Here is a 27173-nt window from a genome sequence, read left to right on the forward strand (position 1 = left end):
AAGGGAGGATGTTGAGAGGGGCACATTATCTGTGTTACAATCCACACACTTAGTAGAGTGGCATAGGGAAGATGTTGAGAGGGGCACACTATCTGTGTTACAAACCACACACTTAGTAGAGTGGCATGTTATATAATGACAAGGGTAGGTACTCACAGGGATGTGTGGCGATGTGGTGAAATGGGTGAGGATAGTGTGATACAAGGTAGAGTAGCTCTTGTGCCAAGACCCTAGAATAGGATCAATTTATGAAAAGGTAGCCCAAGAATATTTTCCTAAATAATAATACATAAATCATGACCAACAGAAGATATAGAAGATGTTACTATTTCTGTAATTACTTCAAAAGTAATCAAGATTTTGAGTAAGCCCTTGGCACATGCTTAGTACTAATCATGAAATCTATGAAAAAATATAATTCAGGGCTAGCTAAATGAACTTGCACTTATGCTTCTTTGGAAGTTACTCATTTCTTCACTAACCGCCTACACAAGTTGCTTAATCTTAAAGAATTAAAGTGGTTAGTATATGCAAGGCATGGTACATCAACTCTTATCTGACAAGTGATCTTCAAATTTGTTTAATTCTTAAACAATGAAAAAATAAACTAAAATCATAGTTTTTTAAAGCTTCTAGAAATAGCAAACCAACCTCTATAGAAGTGGAAGAAACGTCCTCCATTCTATCTCAATTCCTATGCTATGATATGAGCATTTTCTTGACTTAAAATACTTAAGTCATCTAGTCAATTCTTTAGGTTTAAAACGATTGATACTAGATCAACACACATTATTGCCAACAAATTCAATTAGGCACATAAAAGGACAATTACAAAGGTACTCAATTCTCTCCTCTTCAACTGTACAACTTCTTTTGTTGCTTTCCAATAAGAGTGCTCTTTCGAAATACAAAAATTGCAACTTTAGGAGACTTGTAGGTTTTACTTGAATGACAGTCTTTCTTGTTTACAATGTACAAAGCATGTATACTATCCCCGTCAATTTCTGTCTTTTTCATCCGTTGAAATAGTCTATCCACCTACATTAAACAAGGAAATGCTCATTAGTTTCTTACTCTCTTCACCTTAAAGAATTAAAGTGGTTAGTGTATGCAAGGCATGGTACATCAAATCTTGTTCGACAAGTGATCTATTAATTTGTTTACTTCTTTAAAAATGAAAAAAAAACTAAAATCGTAGTCTTTTGAAGCTTCTAGGAATAGCAAACCAACCTCTGTAGGAGTGTAAGAAAGGTCCTTCATTCTATCTGAATAACTATGCTATGATACGAGCATTTTCTTGACTTAAAATACTTTGGACTCATCTAGTCAATTATTTAGGTTTAAAATGACTAATACTAGATCAACACACACTATTGCCAACAAATTCAATTAGGCACATAAAAGGACAATTACAAAGGTACTCAATTCTCTCCTCTTCAACTGTACACCTTCTTTTCTTGCTTTCCAGGAAGAGTGCTCTTTCGAAATACAAAAATTGCAACTTTAGGAGACTCGTAATTTTTACTTAAAGGGCAGTATTTCTTGTTTACAGTGTACAAAGCATGTATCCTATCCCCGTCAGTTTCTGTCATTTTCATATGCTGAAATAGTCTATCCACCTACATTAAACAAGGAAATGCTCAAAAGTTTCTTACTCTCTTCACCTTATGCTTATAGGACTCTACTTCTATTCAGTTTCATCATTCTATCGGAGTAATATTCCAATTTGTTTACTCTAAGCATCGACTAGCTTCAAAAAACTCTTTGCATACAATCCAAAAGGGGTCTAGGATGTAGTACCATTGCACCAACCTCAGTCATTATACCCTTGACACTAGGGATCAAAAGCTTCAGGAGGTGGTGGCACAAGATTGACTCCACGAGAATCCAAAAGCTGCACTAAAATGAGGTATGCAACCCCAAGGAGAACTGCAATAGCACCCGTAATGATAGCTGTTGTTTGGCCTTTCTTGACAGCTTCCTTCTCTGCAATATTTAAGAAAATCATAACAAATAACTCTCTCTCTCTCTCTCTCTCTCTCTCTCTCTCTCTGTGCAATATTTAAGGCAATCATAACAAATAACTCTCTCTCTCTCTCTCTCTCTCTCTCTCTCAGGCGTTTCCTCTCCCTCTTCGTCTACTCAAGCGCTCTTTCGCTTAGGCAACGCTCTCTCCCCCGCCACTATTCTTCTCACTTCCATTGACTCGGGCTCTCTCTTCGCTCAAGTGGCGCTCAGTCGACTCAAGCTCTCCTGCCGAGCTCCTCTCCCCCTCTCTTTGCTTAAACCTTCTGCTCAGGTTTTCGCTCAGCCCCTCCTGTTCAGGCCTCGCACACTTTTGTGTTTTGCTCCGGCTCTAATGTTGTTGCTGCTTGCACTTTTGTTTACCTTTATTTTGTTAGAATTATTATTATATTCTAGCAGTGACCAATGTAATGTAATAAGTAGACAAGGTTTTGTCACTTAGACAAAACCTTTCCCTCTTCTTGCATTAGTCACTTCATCTATTGCAACGTTACGTTCAGCTCTCTTGCTCTCTCACTCTTCTCTCTCACATTTGGTATCAGAGCATCTGCTTCTCTCCCCGGACTTCTACCATTGTCCGTGTGTGAGAGTGCTCTTAGATCCTGAGCTCCTGCTTTCTGGACTAGCTCCCACATCTTCTACTTCAGCTCCCAAGCTCACGTAGCTCAACTTGCACACCAACCTCTAGGTGTCGTACACTCTGCCGTACAACTTGCGCTCCTGGACCGTACAGCCGTCTGCTCATCGTCTGTACAAATCAGCAGTACGAATCAGTGCCGTACGCTCCGTTTCGAATCAACCACCGTACCTTGGTACCTGCTCATCCATACAGCTGTACCTACATCAGCACCGTATGGTGATAGCACCTGCACACAAGCAGCCGTACAACTTCCGTACGGTGTACGGCTTTCAAATCTGCACTTTGCCATACAACAGCGCAAGGCTTCCGTACGGTACCTATAACCTATACTACTTGCTTCAACCGTACGTGCGCCACGCCATCAACTCCAATACCTACAAGCATCGTTTGAACGCTATTGTTTGTACAGGCTCAATCCATCAATTGGATTTCGTTGATGCACAGGTTCATTTGACGTAAAGTGGTATCTGCAAATTCGTTTTTCATTTGCAGTCAAGCTTTTTAGCAGAAATTTGGGACTTGTCTGCATTCTGGACAGAATTGCTTTTTGGGTGAAATTTGGCTCAATTTCAGCTCAACATTTGAGGCTTTGGCAGTGTACAAGCAATTTGGGATTTTTTTAAAACTCAGTTTGAGTCACATCTGAGCACTTGGAAATTTTCATTTGGACACATTCGCAGTAGAATTTACTTCTTTTGCAGATAAAATGCAAATTGGGGCTTTCAGACAATTTGCCCCTTTTTCAGTTGCAATTTCTTGCAAAAATTTGGGGCTTTTTGCTTTACACAGCAATTTCTTGCATTTTTTAGGGCTTTCAGGCAATTTGCCCTCTTTTGGATGCAATTTCCCTGATGAAATTGGGGCTTTTGGCATTCTAATGCAATTTGGCAGTGTACAAGCATTTTGGGACTGTTGCAGGTATTTTTGAGTGACATTGGAGAGCATTTGCAGGACAATTGAAGTGCATTCTGAGCCTTTGACAGGCTGTGACAGTATTTGCCACTGTGGGCAGCTTTTTCTTTGCAGATTTTACTTGTGCATTTTATATCCCAGGAAGGGATTTCACTTGGTTAGTTTGCTGTATTTTCTAATATTTTCTAGTATAAATGGCTCAGAACAACTCCAATGAGGTGTTCGGGGTTCTAACACAGGAGGATAAGTTGGATGGCACCAACTACTCCTAGAGGAGTTTCATGGTTCGCAATATCTTGGTTAGCAGACATCTTTGGGATTATGTCAATGGGGATGAAGCAAGACCACATACAACTACTACACCTGTCACTCCTACAGCTGGAGGCAGGGGTAGAGGTATAAATGCAACACAGGTGGTTGGAGCAGCCACTCCAGGAGCTCCCACAGCAGAACAGAAAAGATGGGACTCTAGAGATGCACAAGCTCTTGCAGTAATTTCTCTTTCTGTCAAGAGGTTCATTATACCTCATATTCGGTCATGCAAGACATCTATGGCAGCTTGGGAGATAATAGAGAGTATGTTTGCAGCAAGAAATGATGCCAGGGTTTCCTTTCTGAAGCGAGAACTTTCCCATACACATATGGAGGAGGGAGATTCCATGAATTCTCACCTCACAAAGCTTCAGGACCTCAGGGAACAATTGCTGAGTATTGATGAAGTCATTCCGGATTCAGAGATGATCACCACCACTCTGAACTCTCTTCCTGAGTCCTATCTCGGTTTCCACACCTCGCTGAATTTATCATTGAGGGGGGGCAGCAATCCTCTCTCCTTTCACGAGTTGGTAGGACTTCTGTTGAAGGAGGAACAAACTCGTAGAAATATGGCAACCCGGGCTGGCGAGCATGCTATGCTCTCCAAGTTCAAGCCCAAGGGTAAAGGATAGCAAAAGCCACATGCCAATCAGCCCACACATCAGCATAAAGCTGATTCTGGACAGCCTTCTTATAAGGCAATACAAATAAGCAAAAAAAGAAGGGCATCTGTCATTATTGCAAAAATTCAGGTCATTATATTGGAGAGTGCAAGAAGCCCATAGCCAAAGAGAAGAAAAGGAATTCCGGTATGGCTGTGTCAAATGCATCAGTTCCACATTCTCATGATGGAGGAGATGTTGCAGCCAACTTGGTTGAAGAGCACTACGCCTTTTGTCTTGCACTTCAGATTTTTCAGTGGGTAGTTCTAATATTACAGCTGTTGGGGTAAAGGCACATTGCCTACCCTTAATTAAAAGAATTAAAGATAGGACACCTATGACTGTCTTAAGACAGTCATAGAATAAACCTAATCCTAATATAACATAAGTGAGTTTGTGGTGTGGCTCACTCATTACTTCACACCCGCACTATTGTGTCTCTCTCACTCTCACTCTCTTGCTCACTTCCTCTCCTCTCTTACCCCTATCAACTGGTATCAGAGCCTCCCCTCCCAAGCCTCCTCTCCCTATCCTACTCTCCCTACTCCACTCCCTAGCCTAACCCCTGTCTACCTAGCCCGCCGTACGGACGTACGTCGTCCGTACATCCGTACGGACGGGCGTCGCAAGGCTGTAGGCAGAAAAGGGCTTTGAGCAGCGGCGCGGGCGCATCGAGCAGGCAGAGCCAGGCGGCGCAGTGAGCAGGCAGGGCCAGGCGGCGCATCGCGCAAGGCAGGGCAGTGAAGCAGCTTGCCATTTCGCAGGGGGTAGCGTAGGCGCAGGCGCAGGCGCAGGCTCGCGCACCGTACATCTGCTTCATCTGTACGGCGCCGTACAGCCGTACGGTGGCCGTACGTCTGTACAACTGTACGGACGGCCCTGTACCGTACTGTCCGTTGACAGGTCTTTCAGCAGGGAGCTGCTTCTGATTTTGTGCAGCAGGGAGGTACATTTTCTTGTTTTCGGGATCTGTGTCAGAGGCAACTTCTCTCCTTGGATCTGGCTTTTGCACAAGTACAGCAAGTACGAAAGTACAAAAGGTACATTTTTGTTTGGGGAAGAAAGAAAGGAGAAAGAGCATTCTGCTCTTCATTCCTCTTGATTCAGGGTCATTTTTCAGTTCACAAAACTGTGTTATCTTGAAAGTACAGCAAGTACTTTCATTCATCTCGTGCTTGAGGTGATGAGAACCACAGTGTGTGGTTGATTGCACAGTTATTTTGTTCTGGCAAGGTAATGCCCTGATTTTGCAAGAGGACATATGCTTTTACTGGGTTTGAATCTCAGTTTACAGGTGAGCAGATCATAGGGCTTTTGCCCGGAAGGTGATGCATTGTATGCCTTGAGGCAGTGTGGTGCCAGAGAGCACACTTTTGTCTTGATTTCCGCAGTGTTGAGGAGACATTTTCTTGCAGATCACATTTCTTGTGCAACACTCAGAGAACCTCAGTTGAGCCACGCTTGGCCAGGGCGCATCGAGTTTACTCGGTCCCTAACTGTCCATCGTTGACAGTGCTCAAAAGGTTCCTCATTGAGTGTTTGTACGTTGGGATCTGTGTATGTCATTTCTACACAGGGCAGTATATGCATTACACTGGTGGATGATTTTGTCAGAGAGATTTTCATATTGCATGCTACCTCAGTGTTGAGGTGTTCTCCACTTGGTTCAGGTGTCAGATCAAGGGGCTTTTGCCCAGACTTTGTTTGACAGCACTTGGGTTACCGACAGAGATCTTCAGATGCATTTTCTCCCCTTGGTATAAGGGTGATTGCTTGGGATTTATCCCATTTACTGTTGCAGGTTTTTGTGACAGGCTGAAGGGTCACTTACTGTTTTTTGGGGTGTCTGTCAAGTGGTTTCTGCAATTTGAGTCAGTGACATACCTCATCTGAGGTGGGAGAAGTGATCAGTACAGTCAGTACAGCAGTGTTTACAGCAGTGTTGGTGGTTTTGTCAGATAATTATGCACTGTTAAGCTCTTGTTGAGCAGCAGCAGCAGTCTGAAATTACTGTTTTTATGCTTTTTTGAGCTCAGAACAGTTTGTCAGAAGGTACAGTATTTGCAGGGACATTTACTGTTTTGCTGCAGATTTTACTGACAGTAAAAACAGCACCTTTGAGAGTGCTTCTGGCTCTTGAATAGAGCAGGCTTTTCTGAGAAATCAGAACTTTTTATTTAGTCTTTTTACTTCCAGGGAGTCAGGTACTTTCCTCATCTGATATGGCATCAGGAGGAGGTGATTCTTCAATTCTGAACATAAAGAAACTGGAAGGAGCGCATAACTATGCATTATGGGCAGAACAGTGCTTGAATGTTCTTCTGTTAAAGAAGATTGCTAAGCCCATAAGGGTAAAGGGTGTCAAGCCATCTGATATGGCAGCTGATGACTGGGAAGAGCTTGATCTGTCTGCGAGGGCAGCTATCATGCTCACTATTTCAGACACTCTTGTGTTCAATGTACAGGCTGAAAAGACCTCTTATGGTCTATGGCAAAGACTAGAAGAACTGTATGCCCAAAAGAGCTCAGCCAGTAAGGTTTATTGGCTGAAGAAGCTGGTCGATCTTCGCATGAAGGAAGGTACAGCTATGACCTCACACTTGAGTGAGTTCAATGCTATCTTTACACAGCTGATTGCACAGGGGTTGAACCTTGATGAGGAGTTCAAGGCTACTTTCTTGTTGTGTACTCTTCCTGAGAGTTGGGACACTTTCAAGACCACCCTGTCAAACTCAAATGCCACTCTTATTTATGCTGATGTAGAGAGCTCTCTCCTTATGGAGGAGATGAGCAGGAAGAATAATGCGGGCAGCAAGTCTTCAAGTGCTTTGCAGGTACAGGACAGAGGCAGGACTCAGCAGAAGGGGAGATCTGCTAGTAAGTCCAAATCCCGTAGTCAGTCCCGTGGCAAAAAGGACATTGAATGCTTTTATTGTGGCAAGAAGTGACATGTGAAGTCGAAGTGCTTCAAGTTCATACGGGATCAGAAAGCCAAGAAGGCTGAAACGAAGGATGCAGGAAATGCAAGCAAAGGCAAAGGCAAGGCCAAGGCAGATGACTTGGATGCAGTGAATGTTGCAGCAGAGGACAGTGACAGTGACATACATGATGTTTTATGCTCTTCTGCTGTAATAGCACATGCTTTGGTTATTGATGGCCATGACATGCATACCTGGCTCTTGGATTCAGGTGCCTCTTTTCATGTTACACCTCATAGGGAGTGGTTTACTTCCTACACAGGTACTCATGGAGTTGTTCATCTTGGGAACAACTATGCATGTCAGATTGCAGGGATTGGCAGTATACAGATAGTACTTCCTGATGGACAGTCATTTATGCTTGATGGTGTTCGCCATGTGCCGCAAATCAAGAAAAATCTGATTAGCACTGGCTTATTGGATGACAGTGGTTACCACACCACATTTGGAGATTCCAAATGGGTGATTACTGATGGCCATACTGTAGTGGCTGAGGGTTTTAAGAGTGATACCTTGTACCCTCTTTATGTTTCCAGTGTGGGTAATCATGTTGTTGCCATAACCGAGCTGCCAAAGGTTTCATTGTGGCATAGCCGGTTGGGACACATGTCTGTTAAGGGAATGCAAGAACTGTCACGTTTGGGTTATCTGCCGCCTCTCTCTTTTTCAGATTTGCCTACTTGTGATCATTGTATTTTTGGCAAGCATTCTGTGACTTCTCATAGGAGGAGAACTCCTCAGAATAGAGCACCACTTGATCTAGTGCACACTGATTTGTGTGAGATGCCACAGTTATCACTAGGGGGTGCCAAATATTTTATTACTTTCATTGATGATGCCACACGTAAGGTGTGGGTCTATTTCTTGAAGCATAAGGGAGATGCCCTAGATGCTTTCAAGAGATTTGTCGCTCAAGTGGAGAATCGGACAGGTCGTAGGCTGAAATGCCTCAGATCCGATAATGGGGGTGAGTATGTGTCACATGCTTTTGTGCAGTTTTGCCAAGCTAAGGGCATCAAACAGGAACTCACAGCCCCTCATAATGCATCTCAAAATGGTGCAAGTGAGCGGATGAATCGAACTGTTCAGGAGAAGGTTCGATGTATGTTGTCTTATGCTGCATTACCCCATGGCTTTTGGGCAGAAGCCGTGCAAACAGCAGTTCACATTATTAACAGGTCACCAAATAAGGCTTTGGAGTTGAAAGTGCCAGAGGAGGTGTGGTCTGGCAAGCCACCCTCATACAAGCACTTACGGGTATTTGGCTGCGAGTGCTTTGCTCATGTACGCAAAGATCTCCGCACCAAACTAGATCCAAAGTCTATCAGATGCATCTTTATGGGATATGGTGATGAAGGTGAAATGGGGTACAGGTTATGGGATCCCGTTAAACGGAAGATTATATGCAGCAATGATGTCATCTTTAAAGAAGATAGTGTACACAAGGAACCCGTGCAACCTGTAGAATACAGGAGGGTTATTTATGATGATGTTGGACAGCCAAGAATGCCCATTTATATGCAGCAGCAGCCTGCTGCAGATCACCCTGTTCAAGAGGGTATACAGGCTGGAAATCAGCCAGATGATTTTGCCAATGATGTACCACTGGATATGCCAGCAGATGAAGCTGTAGCACAGCCAGATATGGTGGTACAGCCACCTGTCATTCATGAAGAACAGGCTGGACAGCAGCCTAATCCGGAACATTTTGTTAGGAGGAGCTCCCGTGCACAACGGCCTCCTGTCAGGTTTGTTCCAGGAGCCAATAATGTGGCTGATTTTATCATGTTGACAGATTGTGGTGAGCCTTCCAGCTTCAAGGAAGCTATGGGAAGAGCAGAGAAAAAGAAGTGGGAGAAAGCCATGCAATCAGAAATGGACTCCCTACTTCAGAATGATACATGGGACTTGGTGCAGTTACCTGCAGGCAGAAAGGTTTTGCCATGCAAGTGGGTTTACAAAGTCAAAGTGGATTCAAATGCTTTACCTCGGTATAAGGCCAGATTGGTTGCCAAGGGATTTAAGCAGGAGAAGGGCATTGATTTTGATGAGATTTTTTCCCCTGTAGTCAAGATGACTACTTTGAGAGCAGTGTTAGCTCTTGTTGCTCATGATGACATGGATTTATGTCAGATGGATGTGAAGACAGCTTTTCTTCACGGAGATCTCCATGATGAGATCTATATGAGTCAGCCAGAGGGATATGCTGTTAAAGGGAAAGAGCAGCTTGTGTGTAAGCTCAAAAGGAGCTTGTATGGACTCAAGCAGGCACCAAGAGAATGGTACAAGAAGTTTGATGCCTTCATGCAGTCCCAAGGGTATCTTCGGTGTGAGACCGATCATTGCTTATACACCAAACGGGCAAAGGATGGCAGTTTGATGCTACTCATTCTATATGTGGATGACATGCTTATTGCCAGTAAATCTCAGCATGAGATTACTGCTTTGAAAAAACAACTGCATAAGTCTTTTGACATGAAAGACTTGGGTGATGCAAATCATATTCTTGGCATGCGTATTACTCGTGACAGGTCCAAGGGACTTTTGTTTCTGTCACAGAAAGAGTATATTGACAAAGTACTGCAGAGGTTTAAAATGGAGGGGGGGAAGTCCATTAGTACCCCGTTGCCTCCACATTTAAAACTCAGCAGTAAGGACAGCCCCAGATCAGATGTTGATAAGGCTGAAATGGCCAAGGTTCCGTATGCATCTGCAGTTGGATCTTTGATGTATGCCATGGTTGCCACTCGTCCGGATATTGCTTTTGCGGTGGGAGTCATCAGCAGGTATATGGCAAATCCAGGCAAGAGGCACTGGGAAGCAGTGAAAGGTGTCTTGAGGTATCTCAAGGGTACCAAAGACTTGTGCATATGCTATGGTAGGCAGGATGCATTGGTGCATGGTTTTACAGATTCAGACTATGCAGGGAATGCAGATAACCGGAAATCTACTACCGGTTATATTTTCACATTTGCAGGAGGTGCTATATCATGGGTGTCTCGGTTGCAGAAATGCGTTGCACTGTCAACCACAGAAGCTGAATATGTTGCAGCCACTGAGGCTTGCAAGGAAGCAATATGGCTTACTCGGCTGGTGGGAGATTTGGGCATTACAGGAGATATGCCAGTTTTGCATTGTGATAGTCAGAGTGCTATCATGTTGGCAAAGAATCCGGTCTTTCATCAGAAGACCAAGCACATAGAAGTGAAATATCATTTCATCAGGGAGGTACTGGAAGACAAGCGTCTTGAGCTTGTGAAAGTACATACTGATGATAATCCTGCAGATTTGCTCACTAAGAGCTTGCCTACAGAGCGGTTTGCACATTGCCGCCACATCATGGGATTAGGATCAGACCATTCTTACTTTATGGTCTAGTATACAGTAACTGTATATTGCTGTAATTTTTATTCTTTTCTCCCCTTTTGGCACATTGGCCTTTAGGTGGGAGGTTGTTGGGGTAAAGGCACATTGCCTACCCTTAATTAAAAGAATTAAAGATAGGACACCTATGACTGTCTTAAGACAGTCATAGAATAAACCTAATCCTAATATAACATAAGTGAGTTTGTGGTGTGGCTCACTCATTACTTCACACCCGCACTATTGTGTCTCTCTCACTCTCACTCTCTTGCTCACTTCCTCTCCTCTCTTACCCCTATCAACAGCCACTAAAGATGATGACCCATATGCTTTCTTGACTTGCAGTTACGATCCTTCAAAGGATGAATGCTCCTTTAGTGTTGATGAGACACTTCATACTTGGTATTTTGACAATGGTGCTTCAAAGCACATCACTTCCAAGAAGAGTCTGTTTGTAACTCTACATTCTTCACCCACCAAGAAGAAGGTAACTTGTGCGAATAATTCTTCTTATTCAGTGTGTGGAGTGGGAGACATTATTCTCACATCCACTGATGGCACAAATTTCAAAATTTCAGATGTACTCTATGTGCCAGGGATAAATAAGAATTTGCTTTCAGTGTCCTCACTCAATAGAGGAGGATTTCAAGTTGTTTTTTATGATGACAAGTGTGAGGTCAGAGACAAAGAAAATGACTATGCTTTGATGTTGTCTGGCACTTTATATCGGGGTCTTTTTCAGCTTGATGTATATGAAAAAAGATCCCATCTTGCATTATCAGTTAGCACTCCCACTGCTGCGATGCAGAATGCGGAGTTATGGCATGCCAGGTATGGACACATGAACTATGGTAGGTTAATGACACTTCAGAGGCATGATATGGTTGATGCATTGCCTCCTTCGGAGTCTCCTCCTCATGCATGTGAAGGCTGCATTCTTGGCAAAATGCATAGACTTCCCTTCAAAAAGGATGGTGCAGTGAAAGCTACATGGAAATTACAGCTTAATCATAGTGATGTCTGCGATCCCATGAGGACACCTGCTTTTGGGGGTTATCTCTATTTTGTTACATTCATAGATGACTTTACCAACTACACTTGGGTCTATGGTCTCAAGGCAAAATCAGAAGTGTTTATGGAGACTTGTTGGAAGAGGTTTATGTCAAACAACCTCCGGGCTTTGAAATTTCAGGAAATGCACACCAGGTATGCAAGCTGAATAAAGCTTTGTATGGGCTGAAGCAAGCCCCAGGTGCATGGTATGCAAAAATTGATGCCTTTCTAACCAGCAAGGGGCGGCACAATAGTCCAACTGAGAGCACCCTCTACATCAAGAAGGATGGGGGGGATATTTTGGTCATCATTCTTTATGTAGATGACATGCTGCTCACCGGATCAAATGAGGAAGTAATTGCAGAGTTCAAAGTCCAATTAAAAGCTACATTTGATATGTCAGACTTGGGCTTGTTACATTTCTTTTGGGGATCCAGTTTATTCAAGAGAAACGTGGCATTGTTATGACTCAGTCCAAGTATGTTCAAAAGCTCTTGGACAGATTCAACATGCATGATTGCAAGCCTATATCCACTCCCATGGAACCGGGGCTGTCATGTGCACGGATTAGTATCTGACGTGTACTGGGTACACAAGACTAGCTCAGGTAACCTGGGGAGGCTTAGAGCTAGGCAGGCTTGATTCTTGGGTTGAGTGGCAAGGGTACGAACTATTTATAGGTCTTCGCTATTTTTGGCGCTTGGGGCCCGAGTCTATATAAGGGGCCCAGGGGGTTCGGTTCTCAGAGAGCCGATGGGAGCAAGTTTCGTTCCCATGTGCTAGGTCTGATCCTGGATTGAGTCGCGGACACGCGCCTGCATCTTAGCGTAGCCCAAGGCCCAGTGGCAGATCCCAGGCTTCACAGCGCCACCTGGTGGTATGGGACACCAGGCTGGTTTGGATCTGATTGGGAGTTCGTGCCAGTAGCTCAGCTCGTGGCTCGGAGGGGACATCTCCTGATTCGGGATCACATCCCGTAGATGTCATGGTTGGGTGGTGAGCAGCCTGCTCAGTTTCTCACGTTGAGTGTGTTTGTTTGCAGATCAGAGGTTTCAGGAGTGCTGGGACGTGTCAGTTGGTATCAGAGCCAGCTCCTGAGGTAGGAATTTCTGATGCGGAAACTTTGGACGATTTCTTCCTCCAGGTATGCCCTAAAATTCAAAATTTGCTGCTGCAAATTCTGCTTGGTTCATGGGTTATCAGGGGTGGTCAGAATGTAGGGAAAAGGTAGGAGAAAGAGAGAGAGTGATTCGAATTTACTGAAGGGTTTAGGACAGAGAAGGATGAGCATAGCTGGGAGAGAGCGGAGGTGCAGGAAGAAGAGGCGATAGAGGAGCTGAGTGACAGGGGTGCAGATCGTGGCTGATCGGGGCTGCGTGGGGGTCGAGAATGCAGAGGCGTGAGGCTGTGTTGGTGCGCCATGGCTGGAAGGAGTTTCGGCCAGGGCAGGGAGAGGCTCAAGGGGCTGGAACAGGGTGCGGCCACCCTGTGGGAGGTGCTGCTTTTTTCGAAAAAAGCACCACCCTCCAAAGTTGGGAGGGTGAGCCTTTCTGAGAAGCAGGGCTTCCTAATTTGGCTGCCCTATTCCCTATATAGCTTGGCAAGGTCCCAAGCTCAGCCATAGCCTTGTGCAAGCAGCCCTCCCCGCCATCGTCGTTGATTGCGCCATCAGGATTCGGGACAGCCAGCGTCATCTGCCGTACTCCCGCGCCAGCTTCCGTACATCTGCGTCACCAACTGTACGGACTGCGTCAACATCTGTACAGCTTGCATCAGCAACCGTACGGACTGCATCAGCGTCCGTACAGATCACATCAGCAACCGTACGGATCGCGTCAGCAACCGTACGGATCGCGTCAGCAACCGTACAACCACGTCAGCCATCCGAACTGATTGCGTCACCTGTACGGTCAGCAGGAGGATTTCGTACTGTACGGATTGCTGCAGAATTCCGTACACTGCAGCCTGCAGCAAATTCAGCAAGAGGAAGACTCCGGGTTTATTGCGCCCATGGTTCGCCAATTTTCAGCATCTTCTTCCGTCAGCATCTCTTGGGATGGTTTTTTTCTGCTCCACTCTCCTTTCAGCTTCGATTCACTCGCCAACGATATCATAATCGTCCTCCTTCTTCAGGAACTCCTTCCTGAAGACCCCTTCGAAATCTATCCATGTATCCGGCTTAGGTTGGAGTTCCTTCCACCATAGCAGAGCCTTACCTGACATGAAACCGGCTGCAAGCTGGATTTTCTTCTCATCTGGGTACGGGTGGAACTGGAAGTGTACCTGCCACTTGTGTAACCAAGTGTCAACCACCTCCTTACTTCGAGACTTTTGATCTCCCGGGAAAGGGTCTGGAGTTATGTTTGGACCTAGCACTGAAGCCATGGCATCCACATGCGTGAGTGCCTGCACAGTGCTAGCCAGAAGAGTGAGAGTCGCTTGAATCCCTTGGAGTTGTTGTGCCAACCCCGATTCGCATTAACCTGCTCGAATTTTCCATCCAGAGCAGTGGTGAATTCACTGAAGGCCTTCTTCGTAATCAGATCGTCATAAAGACCCTGATCTTCCTCTCCCACAGGAGTGTAATCCAAATCCTGTTCTCCCATGGTGAACTCGGGATTTGCAGAATCAGACATATCTGAAATTTGATTTGAAATGAATATATACAGAAATAACTAAACTTAAAGCCCTCAATATGTCAAAGCTGAACTTGTCATTTGAAGTTTATCTTCAAAGGTTTCGAGATCTGCAGACCAGGGCCACAAAGATGGATCCAGTGACCTTGTTAGGTTTCTTTGTGGATGGTTTGCCAGACTCGTACAAGTTGCAAATCAAGAACAACAAATGTACAACGTTGCAAGAGGCCATGAATTACGCGCGTATTTATGATGATACCATGGCCGGTGCAAAGGCAACTACAGTTTCCGACACGAGTGGAAAGAACAAACGCAAGTTCTTTCAGCCTACGACTGGTACCGGGGAGACGAAGTCTACGAACAACACCTCCAAGAAACACTTGACTCAGGCAAAGAATGGTCGAGCCCGTTTCCTTCGCACATTAAAGCTTAAGAAAGAAGGACGTTGCTTTTACTGCGAGGAGCGGGGCCACACCAAGAATGAGTGTCCAAAGCGCAAGAATAAAAAATTAGCACTCGGACCGAAGCTCCAGGCGGGTCCAGGTACCAAACCCAAGGGAGCGAACCAAGTTTCGATGACAGGTATTTCTGTAAATATCATTACCTGCCCACTTTCTTGTAATTGCACTTTCAATACTTCGTTGTTTGGTTCCCATGATCTTTTCCGAGTTTATGGTTTATGGAGAAGTTAGGGACCAACAGGTTTACATTCTCTTTGATCCAGGCAGCTCTCACAACTTTATTAATTACAAATTTGTGCAGAAGATGGGGCTGTCCACAGTACCTAGCGATCACACCTATGAGGTGCAGCTTCCAGCTAGGAAGCAGTTTTGGGATCGCAAGGTTGAAGCTCTTCCTATCCGAATTCAAGCCTACACAAGGGTTCTTACGTGTTATGTATAATGTTATGCACCTGGAGCATGTAGACTTGTTAATCGGAATAGAGTGGTTTAAAACCCACAATATTCAGATTGGATGGACGGAGCATACACTTTCTTTTGTAGATAAGGACACTCAATTTTGTATTCAGTGTGATAAAATTCCCTCTTCTCAGGGACCTATTGTATCTGCGATGCAGCTTCGGAATATATTAAACACTTCTCATTATGATGTCTATCAGTGTGTTTGATTCCACTTTCTTTATTTGTTGTCTCTGTAATTAACAAGAATGATTAGTGTGTTTGAACACCGTGAATTGAGAATGTTGTTAGATAGTTTTAAGGATATATTCCCTGCTCAACTGCCGGAAGGTTTACCTCCAGAACGGGCAGTAGATCATCGCATAGATTTAGTCCCAGGGGCTCAACCTATTAGTGTACCACCTTATAGGATGAGCCAGCTAGAGGAGGATGAGTTAGCTACCCAGCTACAGGATTACTTAAATATGGGCTATATACGCCCAAGTAAATCACCTTGGGGTGCACCTGTCTTCTTAAGAAAGAAGAAAGATTCTACCTGGAGAATGTGTATAGATTATCAACGATTAAATAAAGTGACAATTAAGAATCGATACCCTCTACCTCGTTCCGATGATTTGATAGACCGTTTGGCTGGAGCGAAGTATTTCACTAAGATTGATTTGCGTACGGGTTATCACCAAATCCGTATCTATGCAAAACACATAGATAGAACCGCATTCCGAACTAGGTATGGTCACTACGAGTTTCTTGTATTACCTTTTGGTTTGACCAATGCTCCTGCCACATTTCAGCAGATGATGAACGATTTGTTCAGGGATTTTCTGGGCAAATTTGTTGTAGTGTTCTTAGATGACATCTTGGTATATAGTCGAACGCTTGAGGATCACATTGGACACCTCCGGATTGTCTTAGCTATTCTAAGACAGCATAAGCTCTATGCCAAGATGAGTAAATGTGACTTCTTTATGAAGGAGATCATTTACTTAGGACACAAGATTTCTTCTGAAGGAATTAGCATTGATCTGGATCGTATCCAGAAGGTTTTAGAATGGCCTATTCCTCAGACTGTGAAACAACTTCGTTCTTTCCTAGGATTTACGGTATTTCTTCGGAAGTCTGTGCGTGATTATTCACATATCACGGCACCCCTGACAAACATATTGAAAGGTCGTGGACGCAGGTCTACCCAGCCGATCTCTTGGAATGATGCAATGAACAAGGCTTTTGAAACCTTGAAGTTTTCTATCAAGGAAGCACCCGTTCTTGCATTACCCGATCCTACCCGGCCTTATGTTTTAGAGGCCGATGCGAGTGATTATGCGATTGGGGCAGCTTTATTCCAAGAGGGCAGACCTGTAGCTTTCGAGAGTAAGAAGCTAGACGACACCCAATATCGTTGGCCCACACTAGAAAAGGAACTTTATGCCATGGATCTGAATTGAGGGGACGGAAAGCTAGATGGGCAGAATTAATGCAAGATTTTGATTTTGAAATACGTTATCGTAAGGGTTCATTGAATAGTGTGGCGGATGCCTTAAGTCGAGTTAAGTTTATAAATGCTCTGTCATTTACGAAAATATCCTCAGACATATTTCGATCCTTGAGAGGGCTATACGCAACTGATAGTCATTTCAGTTCTTATTGGCAGAGAGTCTAGGATGGGAGCTCCATGGTTGACCAGGACTCGGGGATTGTGCCACCTACGATACAGGCGGCGGGAGGTCAGTGGATGATTAGGAACGGCTTGTTGTTCAGGAATGAAAAGATTTGTGTGCCTGATGTTCTGGACCTTAAATCCAAGATTCTCTGGGAGTGTCATGATGCTCCTAGTGCTGGACATCCGGGTATACATAGGACTCTGTCTCTTGTGAAGCATATGTTGAGAACTATGTCGTAGGTTGCCGGATTTGTCAGGTTACTAAGGCAGAACGCCTTAGAAGCGCGGGGTTATTACAGCCATTACAGATTCCAGGTAATAAATGGGAAAGTATTTCCATGGATTTTATTACTGGTTTGCCTCGAACGCGCAAGGGTCATGACTCCATTTGGGTCATAGTTGACCGTTTGACAAAAATGGCTAGATTCTTACCTACTAGAACAACTATTTCAGCTGTTCAGCTGGCTCACGAGTTTGTGGACCACTTATTTAAGCTGTATGGTTTGCCATCTGACATAGTCAGTGACAGGGACTCAAAGTTTACAAGTAACTTTTGGACACTTGTTTTTGAGAAGTTAGAAACTACTCTAAGTATGAGTTCCTCGGATCATGCACAATCCGATGGCAGTACAAAGAAGGTTAACCAGTTGGTTGAAGACATGCTTCGGGCATATGTATCTAAGAGACAGTATTCATGGGAAGATTATCTACCTATGATAGAATTTGCTTACAACAGTGCAAAGCATTCAAGTACTGGTTACAGTCCTTTTATGCTTATGTACGGGTTTCAACCTAAGTCACCAGTTATGGTTGGATTAAAAGGAATTCAAAATGATGCTGCTAAGAACTTCTTGCAAGACATGCAGGAAATGTTGCAGTTTGCCAAGGAGTCTATTAGAAGTGCCCAAGATCGGGACAGATTTTATGCTAATAGACATCGTTCACCTAAAGAGTACTCTGAAGGAACGATGGTATATTTACGAATTCCCAAGGAATCCAAGAGCCTAAGTACTGGTTTGGTTCCGAAATTATCCCCCAGATACTGTGGCCCATTCAAGGTCATTAAAAGAATTGGACCAGTTGCATATCGACTAGAATTGCCTCCTGATGTTAAAGTACATCCAGTCTTTCATGTCAGTAGACTGAAAGAAGTCTTGGGTGCGGATGATCAACTTGTTTCTCCTCACGAGATAATAGAAGTTACAGATTTGACTTTTATTCCACACGAACCTGAGTGTATTCTTGAATTTCGTGACAGAAAGATTCGTAATCGATCTATCACGGAATACAAGATCAAGTGAAAGGATCGTGTTGAGGAGGATGCAACATGGGAGACATTACAAAACCTCCAGAGAACATTTCCGGGTTTTTAGCAAACTCAAGAGTGAGTTCTTAGAGGAGGGGGAGTATGTCATGTGCACGGATTAGTATCTGACGTGTACTGGGTACACAAGACTAGCTCAGGTAACCTGGGGAGGCTTAGAGCTAGGCAGGCTTGATTCTTGGGTTGAGTGGCAAGGGTACGAACTATTTATAGGTCTTCGCTATTTTTGGCGCTTGGGGCCCGAGTCTATATAAGGGGTCCAGGGGGTTCAGTTCTCAGAGAGCCGATGGGAGCAAGTTTCGTTCCCATGTGCTAGGTCTGATCCTAGAATGAGTCGCGGACGCGCGCCTGCATCTTAGCGTAGCCCAAGGCCCAGTGGCAGATCCCAGGCTTCACAGCACCACCTGGTGGTATGGGACACCAGGCTGGTTTGGATCTGATTGGGAGTTCGTGCCAGTAGCTCAGCTCGTGGCTCGGAGGGGACATCTCCTAATTCGGGATCACATCCCGTAGATGTCATGGTTGGGTGGTGAGCAGCCTGCTCAGTTTCACGTTGAGTGTGTTTGTTTGCAGATCAGAGGTTTCAGGAGTGCTGGGACGTGTCAGGGGCTGAAGCTTACAATGCATGATGCGGGTGAATCAATTGATGTCACACTCTATAGCCAGGCTGTTGGATGCCTCATTTATCTCTACAATACAAGACCTGATATTCAGTTTTCAATTTCTCAGGTGAGCAGGTATATGCACAGCCCAAAGATTATGCATTGGCAGGCTGTAAAATGCATCTTCCGTTACTTGCAAGGTAAGGGGGGTGACTTGCAGATGCATGCTTGTAGTGACTCAGATTGGGCTGGAGACTATGATACTAGGCAGTCCACCAGTGGGAATTGTTTCTTTCTAGGACATGCTTGCATTTCTTGGTTGAGCAAAAAACAATCTACAGTGGCTACCTCCTCATGTGAAGCTGAGTACAGGGCAGCTTTCACAGCGACAGTTGAATGTGTTTAGCTGCGTCGTTTGTTTGCTGATCTTCATCTTTCATTGGAGGGTCCTTCTGCTATAGCAGTGGCAAAGAATCCTGTGTTTCATGCTCGCACGAAGCACATTGAGGTTCACTATCAGTATGATCTATGTGTCAACACATGACAATGTTGCAAACATCTTCACCAAAGAACTTCCACGTGAAAAGTTTGAGGCATTTCGCAGTGCCCTGAACTTATCTCCTTTTGGTGATTGATCATTTCCTTGTACATGACATTGGCACTGCAAAGGGGTGTTAGAATTATTATTATATTCTAACAGTGACCAATGTAATGTAATAAGTAGGTTAGGAGCACTTTTCCCTCTTTAGAGGTTTTTCCTCCTAACCACAGTTAGTTCACTAACTACGATTAGTGAAGGATAAGGTTTTGTCACTTAGACAAGACCTTTCCCTCTTCTTGCATTAGTCACTTCATCTATTGCAACGTTACATTCAGCTCTCTTGCTCTCTCACTCTTCTCTCTCTCACATATTTTTGTTGTTGCTATCCCATCTATCATCCCGATATTTTATCCCTCTCTCAACACCAATGGGAGGTGGAGCACTTCGACGTGGGGGGAGCTGGTGCCTATGGTGTTTGATTAGGAGGAGTGATTTGACAACCCCCCATAGGGTGGAGGATCGGAAGCCTTGACAGCCCCAATAGGGTGGAGCTGCTTGCACTTTTGTTTACCTTTATTTTTGTTGTTGCTCCACCCTATTGGGGCTGTCAAGGCTTCCCCTATGGAGGGTTGTTGAACCACTCCTCCTGATCAAACACCATAGGCACCAGCTCCCCCCATGTCAAAGTGCTCCACCTCCCACTGGTGTTGAGAGAGGAGTAAAATATTGGGATGATAGATGGGACAGCAACATGATGGCCATGTGCTTCGAAGAAATCTCCTTGCCTACTTGGAGTACCTCCTGCTAAAATGCCTGCAACTTGTTGGTATTCTCCCGCATGGTTGCTGACTTTGTGATGTCCAACTAGAATCTCAACTTCCAGGTTGACTCAATTCATGGGGGAAACTTTGCTAGATTCACAATGAAAGGGTGATACCCTTTCATTAATGTCCCTTGAGATCACTCAAGTTCCATCTTCCCATTTACACCTACCCTTAGCCTATGACCCATGCATCTACCATTCAATGCACCTTAATGCACCCTTCCCTTCCTATTGCCAGTAGGACCTAGACACGTGTGTGCACATTCTTATTAATAGAATAAGTATCACATGTCCAAATTCAATGCCGTCTGAAGAAGTGGCTCCTGCTCGACTAGTCCTATCTACTGAGATGATCCACCGCCATAACAAATCGGTCGGTGTCCATCATAAATACATATACATGTGACACCATTGGCGTATAATATATAATAATGTTTTAATGTCTACTAATCACGGATTAGTGATTTCTCTTGTCATGACACTCTATCCTGCTTGAATGGGCAGAGGTCCTCTTTTGGATCCTCTCTTGTCTCTTTCTCTTGCGTACGGTTTTCTCTTTTACTTTTGCATTGCATCTCCTCTTCATAATTTGCAAATAATCTTCTCTTGGTAGTACACTATCTCTATGAATCAAAACTTAAATCCCATCTTCAAGTTCTGATTCCTCTTGATGCTGAATATTCAAAATGCAGAAGTACCACTGCAGTGCTTCTTCAATATCTCTTCATACTCAAAATTCTCTTCTGAATACCAAACTGCTGAAATCTCTTTATAGTAACCTGCTCAATAAGCTGAAACATATTCTCAACAAACCGGTCAGTATTAAAATGATTCTCTCACCCAAATGTGTTATTCAACTAGATAGATTTTTGCTATAGATGATTTTGCGATGGAGAACTACTTAGTCTAAAGAAACTATAGACCTTCAATCTCTTTTTCCAACTCTTCTATTTCAGCCCTATTCATCCTATTAGACGCTCTACACGGATTTTTCTCTGTCTATACTCCACAATGAATATGTCTACTCTCTATTCAGTTCACACATCCATACACGAGTATTGGCTGAATGGATAGCATTTACTCTTGGTTGTATGTTCACCGTAGAGTCTTGGGATGAGGAGGTAGAAGCCTCACCCTCCTGCTTGGATGCTTTGCCTTTTCCTTTTACAGAATTTGTTTTGGCAATTTTGGCTAATAGAGTAGGACATTTATGCCATGGATGCCTTGGCTTATGTGCATTCTTCATTCACCTTGCATTCATCCGCCATCTCTCACACACTTTGCATGTAGGTCGAAAATAGAAACAAGTACTCTCACGAGGGCGCTCTTCCTGATTGGAGGGCCAATCAGCATTCAAATTCTGCATGCATTGCACACATTTGCATTCTCGAGTAGGTTGTTTCTTCACAGAAGAGAGAGAAAGAGAGATAGAGAGAGAGAGTAGCAAAAGGGAAGATATAGTAAATAAGCAAGTAGGCAGAGGGGCTTGGGGGAGAGGAGAGAGAGAGAGAGAGAGAGAGAGATTAATGTCTTCAGGAGGCCTCACGGGCCTATGAGACAAGGTACAATAAAAAAAGTAAGTCATACAAGCCACTATGGTCTGAGGGAAGGGCTCACTAGGGCATCCGCAGCTGCACTTTGGAGAGTGTACTCGTGGGCGGCGTGTGGCAACGGCCTACTTTTGAGAAGCTATAATGATAGTACCCCGAATGGGATGGGTGCTCGTAGTGTAGAGGGAGACAGACTATCCTCACTCTCTCCTGCTCACTAACTGCAAACTACAAGATACGCACTCAATACACAAAGTGATGCTGTGGATGTGAGTGAGAGAATCAGAGGGAGAGAATATAACTGAAATGTATGAATACCCAAAGGGCTTAATACAACTATATGGACGGGCTAAACCCTCAACTGCAAAACTGGAAAGAAACTAGACTACTTAGAGGAGGTGAATCCTCAGTTAGATCCCTGAAGAGGCTGAGGCTACCCTACTGGTCTGCTGCGGGGAGGCCTGGCTCTGCTGCTCTGAAGGCTTGAAGGCTTCACGAGTGGATGGAGAATGAGGGCCAAGGGGGCTGCTTTTATAGGCCCCCCTTGGGCTCCCAAAATACCAACCACCAGGGCCGACCCTGCTGCTGCACTACCAACTGGGGCTGGTGTGGCCGACTGGTTGCTGATGCGGCACCGACCAGTCCATGTGGTAGCCGACTGGCTGCTGACGTGAAGCTGTTGAGCTGACGCCTCTGCTGGGACGGTTCTTGAGCCCTGTCCTTGCTGGCTGACTGCGTGGCAATCCCACGTGGCAGCTGCTGAAGTGGCTTCCTGTGTGGCAAGCCATGTGGCTGCTTGCGTGGGCTGCTGCTGAGCTGGCTGCCTATGCGGCAGTCCAGCATGGCCATGGCTTGAGGAAGCCCGTGACATCCCCTTCAGCTGAAACTCGAACTAGGGTATGCAAGTGGCCTCCCATCATGTTCATGGAGGACTGGCTATGGTATACTCTGGCTGATAAATCCTGATCTAGATACTTGGTTCATGAATCCAAAAATGGTTGCTATGCGCATGAGTCCTGATCTGCAGGTATTGAATTCTTGGATCTGATGCTAGCTTCTGGTACGGATAGGTGCTGGGGGTTAATATTCCAAGATGATGCTCCATGTGGTTTTCCTCGGTGCACATAGGTTATAGGGACGAAGGAAGACTGGGCTTGAGAGAGGCATCCTAGTCTTGGTGTAACCCCGTTGCCTATTGTAATATTGTAACCTGTTGGAATACTCTGGTTTGTTGGCGCTAATATCAAACCCCTTGAATGACTGATATCAAAGGTTGAGGTGGAACTCCCTTAATAAAATAGATGAACTTGGACCCATGGCCTGGGATTTTGACATCCAAGCCTTGGTGCTGATATTCTGGTCGGACTTTGAACTAATGCTACCATCGTGCTCCCAAGATGACGTCCGCTACCTGAGTAGGTGCGACCCTGAGTGGCTGACTGTGTACAGGTAGAGGCACCGTTCACTGATGAGGAGCTTTGGGAGGCCCTTCCACCTCAGCAGCTCCCTAGAGAGGATGGCTTAACCCTCGCCTTCTTTCATAGCTTTTGGGAGCATATCTCCACCCCACTTTGGCTGGCTTTTCAGGAGACTTCGACTCAAGCTAGCTTCCTCAAACCTTGAGTAAAGGCTAGATCCACTTGATTTTAAAGGGGGAGACAAGCCAGATATTCCTCAATGACCAATCACCTTACTGGATACCGCCTACAAGATCTTAGCCAAGGTCTTGAGTTTGCCGTTGAGGCCCCACCTCACTGATATTATCCACAACACATAGACAGGTTTCATTCAAGAGCACATCATCCTGAACCACATCTTCTCCTTTTGGGGATAGTGGATCGGCCTCGTGAGGAGTCTCAGCCTATTCTGGATTCTCTAAGTGTGATCGCAAAAATGATCAGATACTTCGGCACCTATTATTGACCTTCTCGGAGTAACAATCGGTTTTAGGATGCTATGCCATACCGGTGGTGCCCAATGTTGTAAATGATACTTGCCGAAAATCATTCATAAACAATCTTGACAACCTTCTTTGGTAGGGATAAAGTGGGCTTCTTTGGTAAGCCTTCCGACTACCACATAAATCCTGTCCCATTCCTTGTTTGTCGAAAGCAACTCAGGGATATAAAACCATGGCGATACATGCCCCCTTGCTTTCTAGATAGGGTGATGGCTGCAACAAACAAGCTGGTAGCTTGTTGTCCACTTTATTCTACTGACAGGGCAAACACCCTTAGACATACTTCACCACATCTCTCCAAAGATCTTTGTTCTACTGACATAGCAAGCATCCTGAGACATACTCCACCACATCTCTCCAAAGACCTTTCCCAAAAAACTCGACTTAGCTCGGTCATAGATGCCCATACATCCTGTGATCAGAGATGCATGCATCTCTCTCAACACCACCATTCCTTATTTGCAAGTGCCTGGAACTAAATAAAATTTGTCCTAGAACCATAAAATGCCGTAATAGAACTTGAATTTGGGACGATCTCGAAATGCCAAATCCTGCAAGTCTGAAAATATGGCTGCTGCCTCAAATTTTACATGTACTCCTCTTGAATTCCATGTACCCAGTCCAAAAAAAATAGTAGAGACACTCAACAGTATGCAAAACCACATTTCGGACAAGGTATCTCAACCTATATCGCCTTTGGCCTTCCCATATTCAATGTCAAAGTCATAACACTGCACTAACGCCAACAATCTTCATAAGTTGGCTGATTAAGAACGTAATTGAGTGTTAATTGGTCTATCTTAAGCTCCCATACACATAATGATGCTGTTAGATATCAATGCTCCACTCTCGTGTAACTACGCGGGAACCAGCTAGCTCTACTTGTAAGCCCCCCATATGAGAAGAAGGCATTTGAGTAGCTCGGTTATCCGGTAGGTCCTGGTTTGGACACCAGATGGGGGCCATGTGTGGCCTCATGGCTGGACGGAGTTGACACACTGCCAACTAGGCTACATGCAAGTGCGGGAAGGCATCCCATGACTAACCGCACTGAGGGTAGATGGAGCATTTCTCATGGCAGCCCACTCTCGGGTTGCGGGGCCTGTTTGGAGCCCCAGATGATCCCAGATGGCTCTAGGCCGAATGGCAACCGTAGGTTAGTTGCTCTATTTTACGCCACGGTTCTATCGTGTGGTCGGTGGCCTATTTCGGGACCGACCCCCAATTGACCGTTTTGGGCGGACTGGGTCGGTCACCCAATTGGGTCTAACCGACTACGACTAGTGGCTATATAAGAGCAAGCCCGTGAAGCCCATTTCAACTGGCTACAGCAACCCTGATTCCTTAGCATCCAATCTCCGTCCTCTACTGTTTCCAGCACGTGTCACGATCTGTGACGTATTCCTTTCTCTATATCTAGACTTATGGATGGTTTGATGAATGGACACTTGTGGAAGGGTATGCCCTTTCGACGGGACACTTCCTATGACGCACAGCCCTTCACAAGAGTACACGCCTCTTCATGCACATACACTTTGGAGTACACACCTTTTCATGTGTGACTCTTCACTCTCTATATAAGAGAGGCCCAACTGTATGGATGACACACACTACAGATACTACAGACACTCAAGCAATACAAATATTCCTTGTTCTCTGCTATTTCAGTCTCCTTTCTGTTCCTTAGCACATTTCTAAATATAGTAAATCTAGGATTTCTTACGGTGGTATCAGAGCAATTTTCGCTCCTGCCTGTAGGAAATGCCCCCCACCTTCTAGCGCCTATCTGATACATCTCTTTCCGCTAGAAGGATATCCGTGCACATTGTGCATGGAAGAGATGGAGAGAATGAGCGTAAAAATTTTTAGCGCCAACCCTGCCTAAAGTCAGCAATGGCCTCTCCATCTCCCACACATCACGAGTTGATGTGAATGGACACGACAAAAATCGTGTCTTTTCATGTGCTTGGGCTGTCCCAAAACCAAGGGACGCACCTTTTCCACCATCGGACACACCTTTTGATGAAGAGTTTTGACTCCTCACCCAAGGGACACACCCCATCGTGGAAAAAAGGACACACCTCTTCATGTGGGGACACCCCTTTTGAAAGCAAGGTCACACCCCTTCATGAAAAGGTACACCTATTCCAAGGGTCACACCCCTTAGAATAGGCACACCTTTTGGCACCAAGCACCTTATATAAAAGGGTACCTAGAGAGGCTAAAAAGAAAAACCCAGCCCCATACCTTAGGTCTTACCCTAGACAACCCAAGGGTTAATTAAACCCACACATTAATTTTGGGCAACCACCCAACTTAGGCAGCCACAAACAAAAAAAAAAAAGGACGATCCATTTGACGCCCGTACGGATTTCTGTCAGCAGGCTCACCTCCCTTGACCGTATGGATTCTGGTCACGCAGGATCCGCCATGTCTCCACGCCATATGCAGCCCCCCCCTCGCCAGTTTGCTGCCCTGGGTCCCTGCCAGCCTGCCAGCGCTAGATCAGCACCAGTTTCCATGCCCATGCTGCCACGAATCAGCCCTTGGAAGCCTGCAGCCTGTTTCGCCAGCCCTCTATCGTGATACAGCCTGCAGCCTGGGAAGCCTCTATCGCGATCCAGCATTGGTAGCCGCAGCATACGCAGCCTGCCCCCCCCTTTTTCGCCACCATACCTGCCTGCTCAGCAGTGGTTCAGCCCCTCTATCGCGATGCAGACAGCCTGTGAAAAGCATCCTGTTGCTGCCTCCCAATCCTGACCAGCCAGGCCGAGATCTGTTCCTTGCACCCCACGGGCACTTTTTCTCTGAAATCAACGCAGGAAATCTGCCTTTTCTGCACCCAGCCTCTGCCAACGCCCCTGTCTTTCAAAAGTCTACCCGGCACCTATTTCTGGTTCACACATCCATGTGGATTTGCAAGGACAGCAACGTGGACCTCCGAACAGAGATCTGCAGGCCTTTTTCTATGCAACTAATTGGCAGATTAAATCTATGCCAGGTGGATTCTTTCCATTTTATTTCTAAGCATTCTCTTTCATATTGTCATTTGACGCTTATTATCAAATTACAGCAAATGAAAGCCGCTTCCTTAAAGCATGGAAACCCCTGGTAATTCACCCGTCCCTTCAAGGACACCTCAGGCATCATCTATCACACAATATCGTGTTCAGATTGCACAACCAGCCCATTTCGGAGCTTTGGCATCGTGG

General features: G+C 45.0%; 1 protein-coding gene across 3 annotated transcripts in view; it reads right to left on the reverse strand.

Annotated features, from left to right (window-relative positions):
- Positions 1 to 821: 821 nt before the first annotated feature.
- The window catches only part of LOC147887688 (uncharacterized), a 33733-nt gene continuing 7381 nt past the window's right edge, over positions 822 to 27173 (reverse strand). Inside the window, exons 2-3 of one of the 3 annotated variants that reach the window (XM_087393892.1) lie at positions 1801 to 1986; positions 822 to 1038 (exon numbers count right to left, since the gene is read on the reverse strand). In XM_087393892.1, coding sequence (XP_087250018.1) covers positions 1835 to 1986 — 152 coding nt within the window. In that variant the 3' untranslated portion in view covers positions 822 to 1038; positions 1801 to 1834. Of the gene's footprint in view, positions 1039 to 1371; positions 1620 to 1800; positions 1987 to 27173 lie in introns of those variants that run through there. The other 2 variants (XM_087393891.1, XM_087393890.1) reach the window with 2 other exon arrangements.

The sequence above is a fragment of the Dipteris shenzhenensis genome, chromosome 22 (genome assembly GCF_047967505.1).
Source record: "Dipteris shenzhenensis isolate YYH24624 ecotype China chromosome 22, Dip_SZ_1.0, whole genome shotgun sequence".
NCBI lineage: Eukaryota > Viridiplantae > Streptophyta > Polypodiopsida > Gleicheniales > Dipteridaceae > Dipteris > Dipteris shenzhenensis.